This window comes from Bidens hawaiensis, unplaced genomic scaffold (assembly GCF_021521415.1).
Source record: "Bidens hawaiensis isolate Kalapana, Puna unplaced genomic scaffold, B.hawaiensis_p1.1 tig00007515_1, whole genome shotgun sequence".
Lineage (NCBI taxonomy): Eukaryota > Viridiplantae > Streptophyta > Magnoliopsida > Asterales > Asteraceae > Bidens > Bidens hawaiensis.
In genome coordinates, this window is record NW_027491526.1 from 469,043 (window position 1) to 482,555 (window position 13,513).

The 13,513-nt window shown below is 34.0% G+C and overlaps 3 protein-coding genes across 3 annotated transcripts; 1 reads left to right on the top strand and 2 right to left on the bottom strand.

Moving 5' to 3' along the window:
• Positions 1–3,148: 3,148 nt before the first annotated feature.
• LOC143635487 (tobamovirus multiplication protein 1-like) lies at positions 3,149–6,013 on the top strand. The gene is made up of 10 exons (XM_077103312.1): positions 3,149–3,545; positions 4,231–4,321; positions 4,411–4,463; positions 4,556–4,720; positions 4,817–4,889; positions 4,977–5,022; positions 5,143–5,206; positions 5,303–5,356; positions 5,486–5,563; positions 5,669–6,013. Exons 1-10 carry the CDS (start codon positions 3,384–3,386, stop codon positions 5,759–5,761), a joined length of 879 nt encoding a protein of 292 aa, XP_076959427.1. The 5' UTR covers positions 3,149–3,383; the 3' UTR covers positions 5,762–6,013.
• A 47-nt stretch (positions 6,014–6,060) lies between these two features.
• On the bottom strand, positions 6,061–8,968 carry LOC143635489 (derlin-2.2-like). The gene is made up of 6 exons (XM_077103313.1): positions 8,771–8,968; positions 7,153–7,252; positions 6,786–7,000; positions 6,600–6,683; positions 6,442–6,495; positions 6,061–6,364 (listed from the first exon to the last, which is right to left on the bottom strand). The coding sequence occupies exons 1-6, from the start codon at positions 8,867–8,869 to the stop codon at positions 6,185–6,187; spliced, it is 732 nt and encodes a 243-aa protein (XP_076959428.1). The 5' UTR covers positions 8,870–8,968; the 3' UTR covers positions 6,061–6,184.
• A 1,658-nt stretch (positions 8,969–10,626) lies between these two features.
• Positions 10,627–12,747, bottom strand: LOC143635486 (polyubiquitin-like). Its single transcript, XM_077103311.1, has one exon. The coding sequence runs from the start codon at positions 12,370–12,372 to the stop codon at positions 10,765–10,767; it is 1,608 nt and encodes a 535-aa protein (XP_076959426.1). The 5' UTR covers positions 12,373–12,747; the 3' UTR covers positions 10,627–10,764.
• Positions 12,748–13,513: the final 766 nt, after the last annotated feature.

Here is a 13,513-nt window from a genome sequence, read left to right on the forward strand (position 1 = left end):
AACACATTTTTGTATTTTAGTTTTGAAAGAGATAGATGAAAACTTCATAAACACATGGAGGTACGTTGAATGAATATATGAGAATGAAATTGTTATTTAATCATAATTTCTTCTTGTATTTATCATCTTAGACCTATAAATATCATTTATTGAATTTTACCATGTTCATCTCCTACATTCAAAAGTATATATAAGTTGATTTAATAGAAAAAAGGTATATCTGATTTCATTAAAGAGTTAAATATTTTGATTATATTGACATAATTACTCGCACATAAGATAATTAATTATTTGATTAAGGGATGAATTGATATGTTTTGATTTAATCCCTATAATTTAGGCAATTAATTATTTGATTAAGGGATGAATTGATATGTTTTGATTTAATCCCTATAATTTAGGTAATTAATTATTTGATTAAGGATTGAATTGATATGTTTTATTACCTGACATAAATACGTTTTCATTAAAAATAGAATAGTTTTGGGATGAAATTTAGGCAATGAATAAATCTACAAGTGACATGTATCTCCAGTTATTTTCTTTCATTAGAATAATTAGATAACATTTTTTTTATAACAGCTAATATTCAACTCTTAAATATTCCATCTAACAAGTAGGATGATGATGATTTAAAAACTCGACCTTTAAAATAAAAGAACACCTATTGGCTATTGCATCACCAAATATCATTGAGACAAATGCCCCTTTGATACTTAAATAATTTGTATACATTTCTCAATGTGTTATCACTTCACCCACACCTTAAATCATCAGTGTGTATATTTCATCAATAAATGAAGCAGAAGGTTGGTAGTGAGAAATAATAATAACCAAGCCAGGAGTCCATTATAAATGTCAAGGTCTCCCAACAACTTTTTGGCATGAATCACAACACTACTGCCTTTTAAAGTCAACAAGACCATTTGCTACATTTGTGCTTAATTGCATATTTCTTAATCTTCACCATATATGATAATACTTAACTCTCATTTCCATGTTTACAACCTCCATCAAAGTTTTGATCTTTTGACTACTTTGCCACCATGCATGTTCTAACATAATTACAACCCTTTCAAACCATCTCATCAATCACCGAATAACACGAGCCGGATACTTGGGTGCAAACGAGCCGAGCTGCTAGCGAGCTACTTGAGATCGACTCGTTAAAAGCTCGATTGAGCCGAGCTAAATCGAGCTTGAATGTGAGCCAAGCCTAAAAGTAAGCTTGTTTAAATAACGAGCCCGAGTCCGAGCTTGAGCTTCACTTATCGTGCTCGAACCGGCTTGCAAGCCTAAATGAGTCTGTCGTTTATATAATTGTTTAAAATGTATATTTAATAATTATTAATTAATATATATAACGTTGTGAAAAAATACATAAAAATAACTAAATAATAAATATTATTTTACATAAAATTATAACTGAAAAAAATATGTAAAAATAATTATAAATATATATAAAAATAATTAATAAATAGTAAACGAGCCGAACTCGAGCTTTGAAAATATAGCTCAAAACGAGCCAAGCTCAAGCCTAATCAAGCTCGGGCTCGGCTTGTTTGCACCCATACTGGACACACCCGACTCACAAAACGCCTTGATCACAGCTATCAAGATTAATTTTCATATTATACTTAACCGGAAACTCGAGATAAACACGCTTCACCTCATCGTATCTCTTCGCCAACATACACGAAAACCATAACGCGTTTAAAGATTTGCTATCATAGCCTCGAGTTGTTGATCACTTATTAGAATCATCATATGCCGATTATCATTTTCTACGGCTAGAGCAACCAACCAGCTATATATAACATTTTAATGATAAGTGTTTATCCTTGATTATTATAAATACTTACAAACGCCCGTAAACGTGCATGGTCACATGATATATTGCAAAATGCAAATTATCATCTTCCTTACAAACGTGCGATATAATTATCATCTTTTATATTTGTTTATACCAACGTGCGTTCAGATAGTACAATAATAAAAATATTAAAATTTAATTATCAAAATCTTGTAGAATGGTCAAGAAAGTTATGAAAAGGTAGTCAAATTCTATTTAAAGTTTTAACATAAGTACATAACTCAATTTTTATATACTTCAAGCACAACTTAGTTTGCTATAAGTTAATAAATTCATTATATAAGTTTAATAACCGCATACATTTATATACTTTTACAAACCCGGTTGTATATAAATATAAACTCGTAAGTGTACTTCGATTAATTTTTAAAAATGAAAAAAAAAGTAAAAAAAAAACACACGATCAAATAGAAAATTCTAATAGGACCCACCTTCGTGTTTTTTTGACCTTCCGTCCCCAAGCCACCAAAGACATAGCCACACGATGGGGCGATCTGTACATCCTCTTCCGTAATCGTTACATAAGCGTTCATGGATCTTCAAAAATCTCATTGTGTGTGGTCGAAGTCTAACCAGTAACCACATGCTCCAAAAATAAATAAATAAATAAAAATACTAGTACATATGATAATAAAAAATTGTAAATGATCAGTTACGTGTCTTTGTCATTCCTACTTTATTGATAGTTATAACCTATTAAGAAGGTAGGTTCAGTCTAGGAGGCTAGTTTGAAATGAAACCCGGACTCGCTGAGGTTCATACACCTTTCTTTATGAAATTACACAGCAAGCTTCCAGCTTGGTACTAATACCTCTAGAGTATAGAGGGGTTATGGAGAGGCGCGCAACTGTGCTTTCTCGCTTCGCCAAAAAAAGCACTTCTTCCTGATTGAAGGGCGCGCTACAGGCCTACGCTTGTACCTGCGCGAGCGCGTCCAATTTAAACTTTAAACTAGGATAAACTATTAAGCCAAAAAAATCAAACCAGTCAATTGTATTTAATTTTACATGATTAAGTTCTTTCTTTATAGCAAAACAATATCATCCTTTGCTAGATTTTTCTAAATAAATCAGGATATGTTACTTTATATATGAGATAAAATTATAAAAACTTTTACATTTATAGATTTCATTACAAAATTAAAACCAATCTTTGTTTTGAAAAACTTAACCTGAAAATTACAAAACTTTAGAACAATATTAATGATCACTTTATAATCACCATAAAGCTTGTCTTTAACTCTTTATTATTATTATTATTATTATTCAAGATTAATAATAATAATATTATTACAGAGTGAACAAACTCTTTCCTTCTATAATCTTCTTTCTTTCTTTCTTTCTTTCTTTCACTTATTATTAATCAACAAATCAACTTCACCTTTTGCCCCAATATGTACTCTTTCTTGCATCTCTAAAGCACCCATTTTTATTACAATTCTTGATCAAGATTTGCCTGTGCGATCGATCAATCAACAGATTTGTGATTGTGGGTTGAATTTGATCAAGATATGACGAGATTCCAGCTGGGTTTTCCGTTGTCTTCGATAAAGATGATTGATTTCTGGGTATCGGCTGATTGGTGGGATGAGATTAATGAATCAAGAAACTGGCAAGATGGAATCTTTTTCACTCTTTGTGCCTTGTACGGCGTCGTTTCGGCCATTGCTCTTGTAAGCTTATTCACCCAGATAATATACATCAAACCCAGTGATAAAGTTTGTTAATTTTGTGTATTTGTGTAGTTTTACCTCCATTTTTTTTTAGCTTTTGATAGATTAGGTTTATTAAACAATAGGGTGTTTGTTGGAAGAGTTAAATTTTAAGAAATTGTTGAAATGATTGATGTTTTTAAGGATTTAAGGGATTAGAATTATATAGGAATATTGATTTGTGCATGTTTTTTGTGAATATTGTGTGCCAAGTTTCGCCTTTTTGGAGTTAATCATTTTATCAATAAAAAGATGGATCATCATCATCGTCGTCATCGTACTCAGTAAATCCCACCAATAGAAAGCTATGGTAGGGTCTAAGGAGGGTAAGATGTAGACAGCCTTACCTCTAACCCCTAGGAATAGAGAGGCTGCTTCCGGTGAGACCCCAGGCTCGGAATAGGAAAAAGATGGATGATTTCTTATAATATAATCCCATTAGTTTCATAACAATATATAATGTTTACATCAAGACAGAAGGCAAACGAGCAACAAGTTGCGCCGCAAGCCGTTTTTGAATTGTAAAACTCAATCTTTTGAAAACTACATTGATAGATCTTGGAGTCATAACATTACTATGCGTGACTCGTTGGACTCGGCATGATTGTTTGTTTTGAATATGTGCTACTGCTCTACATGATTGCAGATTCAGTTAATTAGGATTCAGCTAAGAGTGCCCGAGTACGGTTGGACAACGCAAAAGGTTTTCCACCTCATGAATTTCATTGTGAATGGAGGTAGAACACTAAACTGTCTATGAACTGTTTTGTGTTTAACGATTCATAGTGGCACGTATAATATATATTACTCACTTGTTTTTTTGCAGTTCGTGCGGTTGTATTTGGGTTCCACTTACAAGTGTTCAATTTGCATCCAAAGGCGAGTATTTCACTTTCATATGTTTTTTTAATTAGTAATGAGTTTATAGATAAGAAAACAAATTTGAAGTCTCAGTCAAATTTTGTTATTAGGTTTTCATTTGGATGCTATTGGAAATACCGGGCCTGCTGTTTTTCTCGACGTATACTCTTCTAGTCCTATTTTGGGCTGAGATATATCACAAGGCTAAGAATTTACCGACGGGTAATCTCAGGATTATTTATGTGTCGGTTAATGCAGGGGTTTATTTAATACAAGTAAGCTGTTTGTGATCCCTTATGGTCAATAAGTCAACTGTTACCTGAGTGTTGTTTTGATCTTTATATGTATTTAACACAAGTTGTTTGCATTAGGGTTGTCTTTGGCTTTATCTATGGTTGGATGATAGCAGTTTGGTGCAACTCATCGGAAAGATATTTGTTGCAGGTTAACTTTTTTTTACTATTTGTTAAATGACCAAAATACCCCTTCTTTATTTTACTGAAATGTTCTTATTTTATGTTTATCCTTCAGTTATATCACTTATGGCTGCGGTAGGCTTCCTGCTTTATGGAGGAAGGTGAGACTTGTAAAACGTTTTGGTGATTTTATCGAGTATTTGTAATACGTTATGGCTTTATGCTACTAAATAATTTCGGATTATTTCAAGTTTGTAAATGTGTATATATAATGCTTTTAGGTTATTTATCATGTTGAGACGATTTCCTATCGAATCTAAGGGCAGACAGAAGAAACTTCACGAGGTTGGTGCTTAGCATGCTTGTCATAAACATGTTAATTCTTTGATTATACATGGTAAAATAAGTAGAGAAAAACTGATTCTGATTTACTTATTATAGGTCGGATCTGTGACGGGAATATGCTTTACCTGTTTTCTTGTAAGAGGCTTTGTGGTAAGATCCTATTTCTTGTATGACAATAGTATACTCTTTGGATTGACAAGTGTGTGCATATTAGTTATAAAGATTGTTGTCTGTCTGTGATTTTTTGTTTATTTGAACTCGATTTTTTTTAAAATGCAGGATGTTGTATCTGCTGTTGATTCACAAGCTTCATTGGACGTACTTGATCATCCGGTTTTGAACTTTATTTTCTACATGGTACTTATATTAACTATTCTTAAGTTTGGTTCGCTTAAATTTGACAGTTTTCATGTTTCTTTGTTGACCCGTCTTAATAATATTTCCCTTTTTGCCCTTGAACAGCTGGTTGAGATTCTGCCCTCGGCTCTTGTGCTCTACATTCTTCGAAAGCTGCCTCCCAAGAGAGTATCAGCTCAGTACCACCCTATTCGTTAGTAGCCGCCTGCGTCTATGCAGTATGCTGGTTACCATTGACTTTGACTTTCAACGGTCAATTCAGTGTTTATTGTTATTGGATTTGAGGTGACTCAAATATATGTTGCTAGTTCGATGTAGAATAATGGTAGCAATATTTCAATTGTCATTACAAGTTGCAACTTGGATCGGAGAAATCTTTTTGATCAATTTCTTCAAGAACCTAAATTGTCATTTGGCCACCATTGTATTGCTTGATTTGATGAACCTTAATTTTGGCTATTATTGTTTCAAGTGTCTTCAATAAATAGCAAAATCTTTCTTTATATCAAAGTTGTGACATTTATGAGCAAGAAGTACCCAAATGCTTTATTATACTAAATTCTGAAACATATTTTTTTACAAAACATCATCAGATTATATGCATTTCAACCAAAAATATTATCATTGTCTGATTTCATCAACTCCTGCGGCTGCAAATCTTACTTCGGCTGGTCGGGCTACTACAACGGGTTCATCAGCAAACAGGGCTTGGATAAATGACGGGGTTTTTAGGGGTCGACGTCCAGTCATTTTCGGATAAACTTCTTCTAGAAAATAGTAGGCGTGGCCCGCTATCATTCCCTGTATTTTCCAACAAATAAATTGCTTTTCATGTTGTATTCTTAACAAACATTAAGTAATATTTGTTTATGACTTACAAGTAGATCCACCCAAACACTAGCACCAACAAGAACAGAGAATCCCAATAAAACCTGCAAGTGGATAACAAGATTAAGTTAATGAGTTAATCTCAAAAAGCATATTTAGAAATTATAGGTACATGTATTGGCAAGATTAGTTAAGAGTTAAGACTCACCCATGGTAAGTATCCTGCTGTAAAAGTAAAGATGCCCAAGAAGCTCATATGTATTAATGGATTTTGTTTGCACCATACATAAACCTGTGAAGCAAACAAAAACAGAAAATGAAGAGCATTAAATTCAAGTAGCTCTATAGTCTATAATACTTGAAGATAAATATAAAGTATATGCAGAATACTTACCATCATAAAAGTTAGTGAATTGCTAAGAAAGAAAATATTAGCAAAAGATTCTGAAAGATAAGGTATCATTCCTCCAACGATTACAGAAGTGGTTAAGACAGTTGCGCCAAATAAGAGCATGTAAAAGAAATCCGCTGTCCTTCCCCGGAAGGAATTTTCTTCTAGGAGCTTGCAGTATCGAGAGAGAAAGAACATGTGAAACAGGAAGTTCAAATCTGTAAACAAATAAGTTATCATGTTAGGGACTTTCTTCATGAATATACGGTTTCTCATTTATAAGAATAGAACATACACAAAAGCACGTTGGGTCCTTGTTTCTATGACAACAAAAACCAAAACCGGTTGAAACATGTGCAAGAATGCTTACCCATCTTCCGGAAATAAAGGAAATTGGTGACCAGCCGCCAGATTTGATATTTCTCAACAACAAGCATCGGATTCAAGTACAAGTGCTTCGGGGAAATGATCTGCACAAAGTTACAAAATTTCAAGTTTTATACTTCTGTTTCCGTATTTACCTAAAATGTCACACATAACATATTTACTCATAGATGGTTGAACATATAGTTTTCACTTACTATATTATACTGTAACTACTTTAAACTTTAATTAATATCAGCATAGAAACCTTGAATTCTATTAGTTTTGCCTCCATGAAGAACAATCTATACTCAACTTGTAAACGTCACCCCCTTCTAGTGGTGTGCACGGTTCAGTTCGGGTCAGTTTTGGTCTAAAACTGAACCAAAAACCGAAACTTGGTTTTTGAATTTTTAAAAACCGTTTGGTTTCAGTTTTTTCAGTTTCGCCATTTAAGCCAAAATAAAGAATTTGGGCCTAAATCGTTTTGTTAATTAAAAACTAATCGATTATATTACATTTGAACTAAAATATCCACATTGCAAATTTATTAAACTCTTATAAATTACTTAAAATAAATAATAATAATGAAAATCTATAAATTTGGTTAAGTTTGATTTTCAGTTTCTAATTTCTATTACATGCAAAACCAAAACCAAATCAACCATAAATTCGGTTTTCCCTTTCGCAGAAACAGAAAACCAAAGCGTCGGTTTTTATTTGCTTCGATTTTTTCCGTTTTCTTATCAGTTTTTTTCGGTTTCACGCACGCCCATACCCCCTTCATAGTATCTTTATTTTAATAAACAATTTAGTTTTTCATCGAATTGTGAAATCAGGCATACAATATTACGATTCTTCCGTTTGGTTTCAGTTTTTCAGCCTTCGGTTTTGCCATTTGAACTTGAAAATTTTGATCCAAAATACTGAATTTTGGCTAAATCATTTTTTTTGGAAGGTAAATTTCTATTGTTTGTGGGACCCGAACCCAAAACCTCGCAACCTTGGTGTTTTCAAAGGCTTTGTCTTTGTCAACGGGCCACCAACCCCATTGGTGCCTAAATCATTTTGTTAATTAATAACTTATTGATTATTATACATTAGAGCTAAAATATTTCAGTTACAAATTTATTAAATTCGAATAAAATACTTCAAATAGAATACCTGCTATGTTGATGTAATATCTATGTTTCTACCATGAAAAGAAATTGTATTTGCTTTAAAAAAAAATAAAAATAGAATATTAAAATGAAAATCTATAATTTCAGTTATGTTCGGTTTTCATTGCATGCAAAACCAAAACCAAACCGTAAGTTCAGTTTCCATCATAGTTATTTTTTTAATAAACTTTTTTTTATTAGAATTTAGTTTTAAATCCAATTATGAAATCAAACATACAATATTACAATTAAACACTTTAATTTCACAAATCCTGTGTCTTGTACCACCAATGCAGAAACCCCCAAATTATTCTAAACATTTAAACCCTAAAACATTAATCATATTCAATCAACCCAAAATTAAACATTTTTATCACTTAATAACCAAATCCACACATAAATCAACAAGCAATCCAGCTCACTAACCACCAATTCATCATGCAACCAATTAATTAACGTGAATACCTCGAGCGAACAACCGATGGTGGTTACGACAGCTGCCGTGAGGTAGGATCGAGTGATAATCGGCATCTGTTTGTACCAGTCTTCCACAGCTTGAGCCATTGATTGATTAACTTGAAGAAGAAGAAGCAGCAGCAAATGAAATGAGTAAACCCTTGTGGTTTGTTTGTTTGATAATAACGATTTGATGAGGATGATATTATTATTATATATATAAGTAAGTATGTACTCTAAGGTACAAGTAGTGATAGCACAATAAATAAAAAGTATTCAAACAAGGTGTGTTTTTGAGTGGCACGTGCCAATGAGAGATGGTTGTGACATGTTGTAGCCAATCACATCTTCTCAATTTGGGACAAAACATGTACCATGTTGACTATGTGGCTTATCTTGAAAACATAGTATTTGAAATGTATAAAGATATCTACTTATAATAAGAATTTTGTTTTAAGTCAACGTGAACACATGGTTATTTAGTCCGTCACTTGAAGATTTACTGTAGTAAACCTTCGGCTTGTGTATGACATTTATCATAAAAGAGACTCGAATCCACTAACGTCTCATATAGAGAGTCATGGAGCTACCATAGAAAACCAATTGGTCAATGGTAATTATAATTGGAATTATTACTTGCTATCACACATGTTAAATAAATACCTATTTTAGAAATATATATTTTAAATAACGTATCATATAATATTTACCAAATTAAAGAAAAATCATTAACATTGCAATTTAGTAGGAGAAAAACAGAGAAAATCAAAATCTAGATTTTACAGTAAAGTAAGGCAACACATGACAACAGATATATAGTAAAAAAGAGAGTGAAAAATCAACTTTTAGGTGGCTTACAACAAAGCTGACGCGTCTTTTTTCATTATTTTTATTCATGTGATATATAATTCTTCTATTACCTTTCAAGTGTATTTACTTTTTTCAAAATAAATTATTTTATTAAAATATTGTCAAAATAAACAAAAACGCTTGTTTTTTATTAACACATTCACCCCATAAATTGGTCGAATTGGTGCGATTTTGAATTCATGTAATTTGTGTTCTTTTTTTTTAGGCTATCGTAGCTTCTCTCCGGGTTGTGGAGGTTGCTTGTTGTTGGTGTTTTTGTTGTTTGGTTGGTGTTGGTTGTTTATAAACGTTCACAGTTGGAAAAAAAATACACATTCACCCCATGAGTTGTCACATTGTATTGTTATATCATGAGACAAAGTAACAATGCAATAGTTTTAAGACTTGTGATTGCCGTCCCTGGTCTTGCATATCCGTGGCAATTAACTACAAACCTTCTAACTTCATCCACTTATTATGATAGTTTTGTGAGGAATGATCAAACTTAGGGGCAGTAAGCTAGGACCAAATTTGACACTTTTTTTCCATCCACCCTCACACCAACCTTCAACCCACTCCAACTTCCGGTACTCGCATTTGAACCCAATTTCACACCTAGGAAGAGAGGGACAGTGTACTCCTTGAAACCAATATTATTACTCACGCCCTGGTTATAGTCAGTCTTTTTAATTAAAGATAACACTAGTATGATGTGTAAAAGTGTGATATACATATAACCTTTTGGTACACACTTTGAAACCTTTACTTAGTTTTATCATCTACAATAACTTTATCATCTACAATGTTATTGTAGATGATAAAACTAAGTAAAGGTTTAGTAATCTTTACTTGACTGATCAATCTATAAGTTCCTTGAGCTTATTGTTAATGATAAACAGGTTTAATGCATCGAGTAATTATGTAAAGCACATAATGTTAAAAGTGACTTAAAATAAAGTTGGGGTAAACTACTAAACCATTAAACCAACACTAGCATTCAGATTAAGAACAGCAGAAGCACAACTCAAAAACCAAATTACAAATCTTTATTTAAAAGTACCAACATTGTCAAACACAAACCAAACATAACATTGTCAAACGAAACCAAACCACTGAAATCGTTCACAAACTGACAAATAACCAAAAGCTTCAATTTAGTTACCACCACGCAGACGAAGGACAAGGTGGAGGGTGGACTCCTTCTGGATATTGTAGTCCGCAAGAGTGCGTCCATCCTCGAGTTGTTTCCCTGCAAAGATCAGCCTCTGCTGGTCCGGTGGGATGCCTTCCTTGTCCTGAATTTTTGCCTTCACATTGTCAATAGTATCGGAACTCTCTACCTCCAGAGTTATTGTCTTCCCAGTCAAAGTCTTCACAAAGATCTGCATTCCACCTCTCAAACGAAGCACCAAATGGAGCGTTGACTCCTTTTGAATATTATAGTCTGCAAGAGTGCGACCATCCTCGAGCTGTTTCCCTGCAAAAATCAGCCGTTGTTGGTCTGGTGGGATGCCTTCCTTGTCCTGAATCTTGGCCTTGACATTGTCAATGGTATCAGAACTCTCAACCTCCAGCGTTATTGTCTTCCCAGTCAAAGTCTTCACGAATATCTGCATACCACCTCTGAGACGAAGCACCAGATGGAGAGTTGATTCCTTTTGAATATTATAGTCTGCAAGGGTGCGACCATCCTCAAGCTGTTTTCCTGCAAAGATCAACCTCTGTTGGTCTGGTGGAATCCCTTCTTTATCTTGAATCTTGGCCTTCACATTGTCAATGGTGTCAGAGCTCTCAACTTCCAGAGTGATGGTCTTGCCAGTAAGCGTCTTAACGAAGATCTGCATACCACCTCTGAGGCGGAGCACCAAGTGAAGGGTTGACTCTTTCTGAATATTATAGTCTGCAAGGGTGCGACCATCCTCTAGCTGTTTACCAGCGAAGATCAACCTCTGCTGGTCTGGCGGAATCCCTTCCTTGTCTTGGATTTTCGCTTTCACATTGTCGATTGTGTCAGAGCTCTCAACTTCCAGAGTGATGGTCTTGCCGGTGAGAGTCTTAACGAAGATCTGCATACCACCTCTGAGGCGGAGCACCAAGTGAAGAGTTGACTCTTTCTGAATGTTGTAATCAGCCAAAGTACGACCATCTTCAAGCTGTTTACCGGCAAAGATCAGTCTTTGCTGGTCTGGAGGAATCCCTTCTTTGTCCTGGATCTTCGCCTTGACGTTGTCGATGGTGTCAGAGCTCTCAACTTCCAAGGTTATGGTCTTCCCCGTCAAAGTCTTGACAAAGATCTGCATACCGCCTCTGAGGCGTAGCACCAAGTGAAGGGTGGATTCCTTCTGGATGTTGTAATCAGCCAAAGTATGACCATCTTCTAGCTGTTTACCAGCAAAGATCAATCTCTGCTGATCTGGAGGAATCCCTTCCTTGTCTTGGATTTTAGCCTTGACGTTGTCTATTGTGTCGGAACTCTCAACTTCCAAAGTGATGGTCTTTCCAGTGAGAGTCTTGACGAAGATCTGCATACCGCCTCTGAGACGAAGCACTAGATGAAGGGTGGATTCCTTCTGGATGTTGTAATCAGCCAAAGTACGGCCATCTTCTAGCTGTTTTCCAGCAAAGATCAATCTCTGCTGGTCTGGAGGAATCCCTTCCTTGTCTTGGATTTTGGCCTTAACGTTGTCTACTGTGTCAGAACTCTCGACCTCGAGAGTGATGGTCTTACCAGTGAGTGTCTTAACAAAGATCTGCATCGGCATCTGTAGATACACAAAAATAAACACAATTAATAATCAAAACAACAAACTCACTACCAACTAACAAAGATCAGATTTAATAGAACGTGCAAAAGAGAATTATCAAATCCACAATATACAACAGGATTCTATTCAATCAAAAATTGCAACCTATTTCATCCAATCATTAAACTGCAACCTAATCTTATTCGATCAAAATCATGTAACATAATTTATTCAATCATAAAACAACAATCATAAACCTGTAGCCTAGTTTTATTCAATCATATATAAGCATCAATCATTAACCAGTAACCTACTTTATTCAATCACAAGACTGCAACCTTTATTCAATCATAAACAAACAACAATCATTAACCTGTAGCCTAATTTATTCAATCATAAACAAACTACATTCATAAATCATAAACCTGTAGCCTAATTTATTCATTCATAAACAAACAACAACAATCATAAACCTGCAGCCTAATTCATTCATTCATAAATAAACAACAGCAATCATAAACCTATAGCCTAATTAATTCAATCATAAGCCTGCAACCTAAACTTATTGAATCATAAATAAAACAACAATCATAAACCAGTAGCCTAATTACATTGAACCATAAACCTGCAACCTAATTTTGAAAAAGCAATTGTTACCTACACATCTACAATTAACCAGATCTACAATAGAAAACAATAATATTATCCGGTCATTAAAAGCATACCTAGAGTTTGTATCAACTGTTTTACAAATCACAGATCTATCAATTAATCAAATCGTTTCCAATCTCGTAGCAAAAATACGAATCAACCTTAACATGTAATTAGTAATCTCATAAATTGAATCAACCGAATCACAGATCTATCTATTAATCAAAACGTTTACAATTAATTTTATAACAACAGCAAGCAGCGATCGTACGTGAAAGATAATTGATCTGAATAAAACGATTGAATGAATAACAGAAGAACGAAGCAAATAATTGATATTCAGAAGATAGATATATACCTTGAATGAAGGATTTGTTTTGTATTTGAGGTATGAATATAATATGAATGAGAAGATGTGTGGATATGAAGGCCAATTTATAGAACGATGGATCAAGGTTGAGTCGGTTTAGGGCTTCGTGGACGCGTGCACGTTATCATATTTGATTCC

What these genes read in the sequence shown, in the direction of transcription:
- LOC143635487 (XM_077103312.1), top strand. Translation starts at nt 3,384, where the DNA reads ATGACGAGATTCCAGCTGGGTTTTCCGTTGTCTTCGATAAAGATGATT. An exon ending in GACAGAAGAAACTTCACGAG is followed by an intron (nt 5,207 to 5,302) that starts GTTGGTGCTTAG and finishes TACTTATTATAG; the next exon opens with GTCGGATCTGTGACGGGAAT. An exon ending in TTCTTGTAAGAGGCTTTGTG is followed by an intron (nt 5,357 to 5,485) that starts GTAAGATCCTAT and finishes TTTAAAATGCAG; the next exon opens with GATGTTGTATCTGCTGTTGA.
- LOC143635489 (XM_077103313.1), bottom strand. Translation starts at nt 8,869, where the DNA reads ATGGCTCAAGCTGTGGAAGACTGGTACAAACAGATGCCGATTATCACT. An exon ending in CCTTTATTTCCGGAAGATGG is followed by an intron (nt 7,001 to 7,152) that starts GTAAGCATTCTT and finishes ATTTGTTTACAG; the next exon opens with ATTTGAACTTCCTGTTTCAC. An exon ending in CAGCAGGATACTTACCATGG is followed by an intron (nt 6,496 to 6,599) that starts GTGAGTCTTAAC and finishes ATCCACTTGCAG; the next exon opens with GTTTTATTGGGATTCTCTGT.
- LOC143635486 (XM_077103311.1), bottom strand. Translation starts at nt 12,372, where the DNA reads ATGCCGATGCAGATCTTTGTTAAGACACTCACTGGTAAGACCATCACT.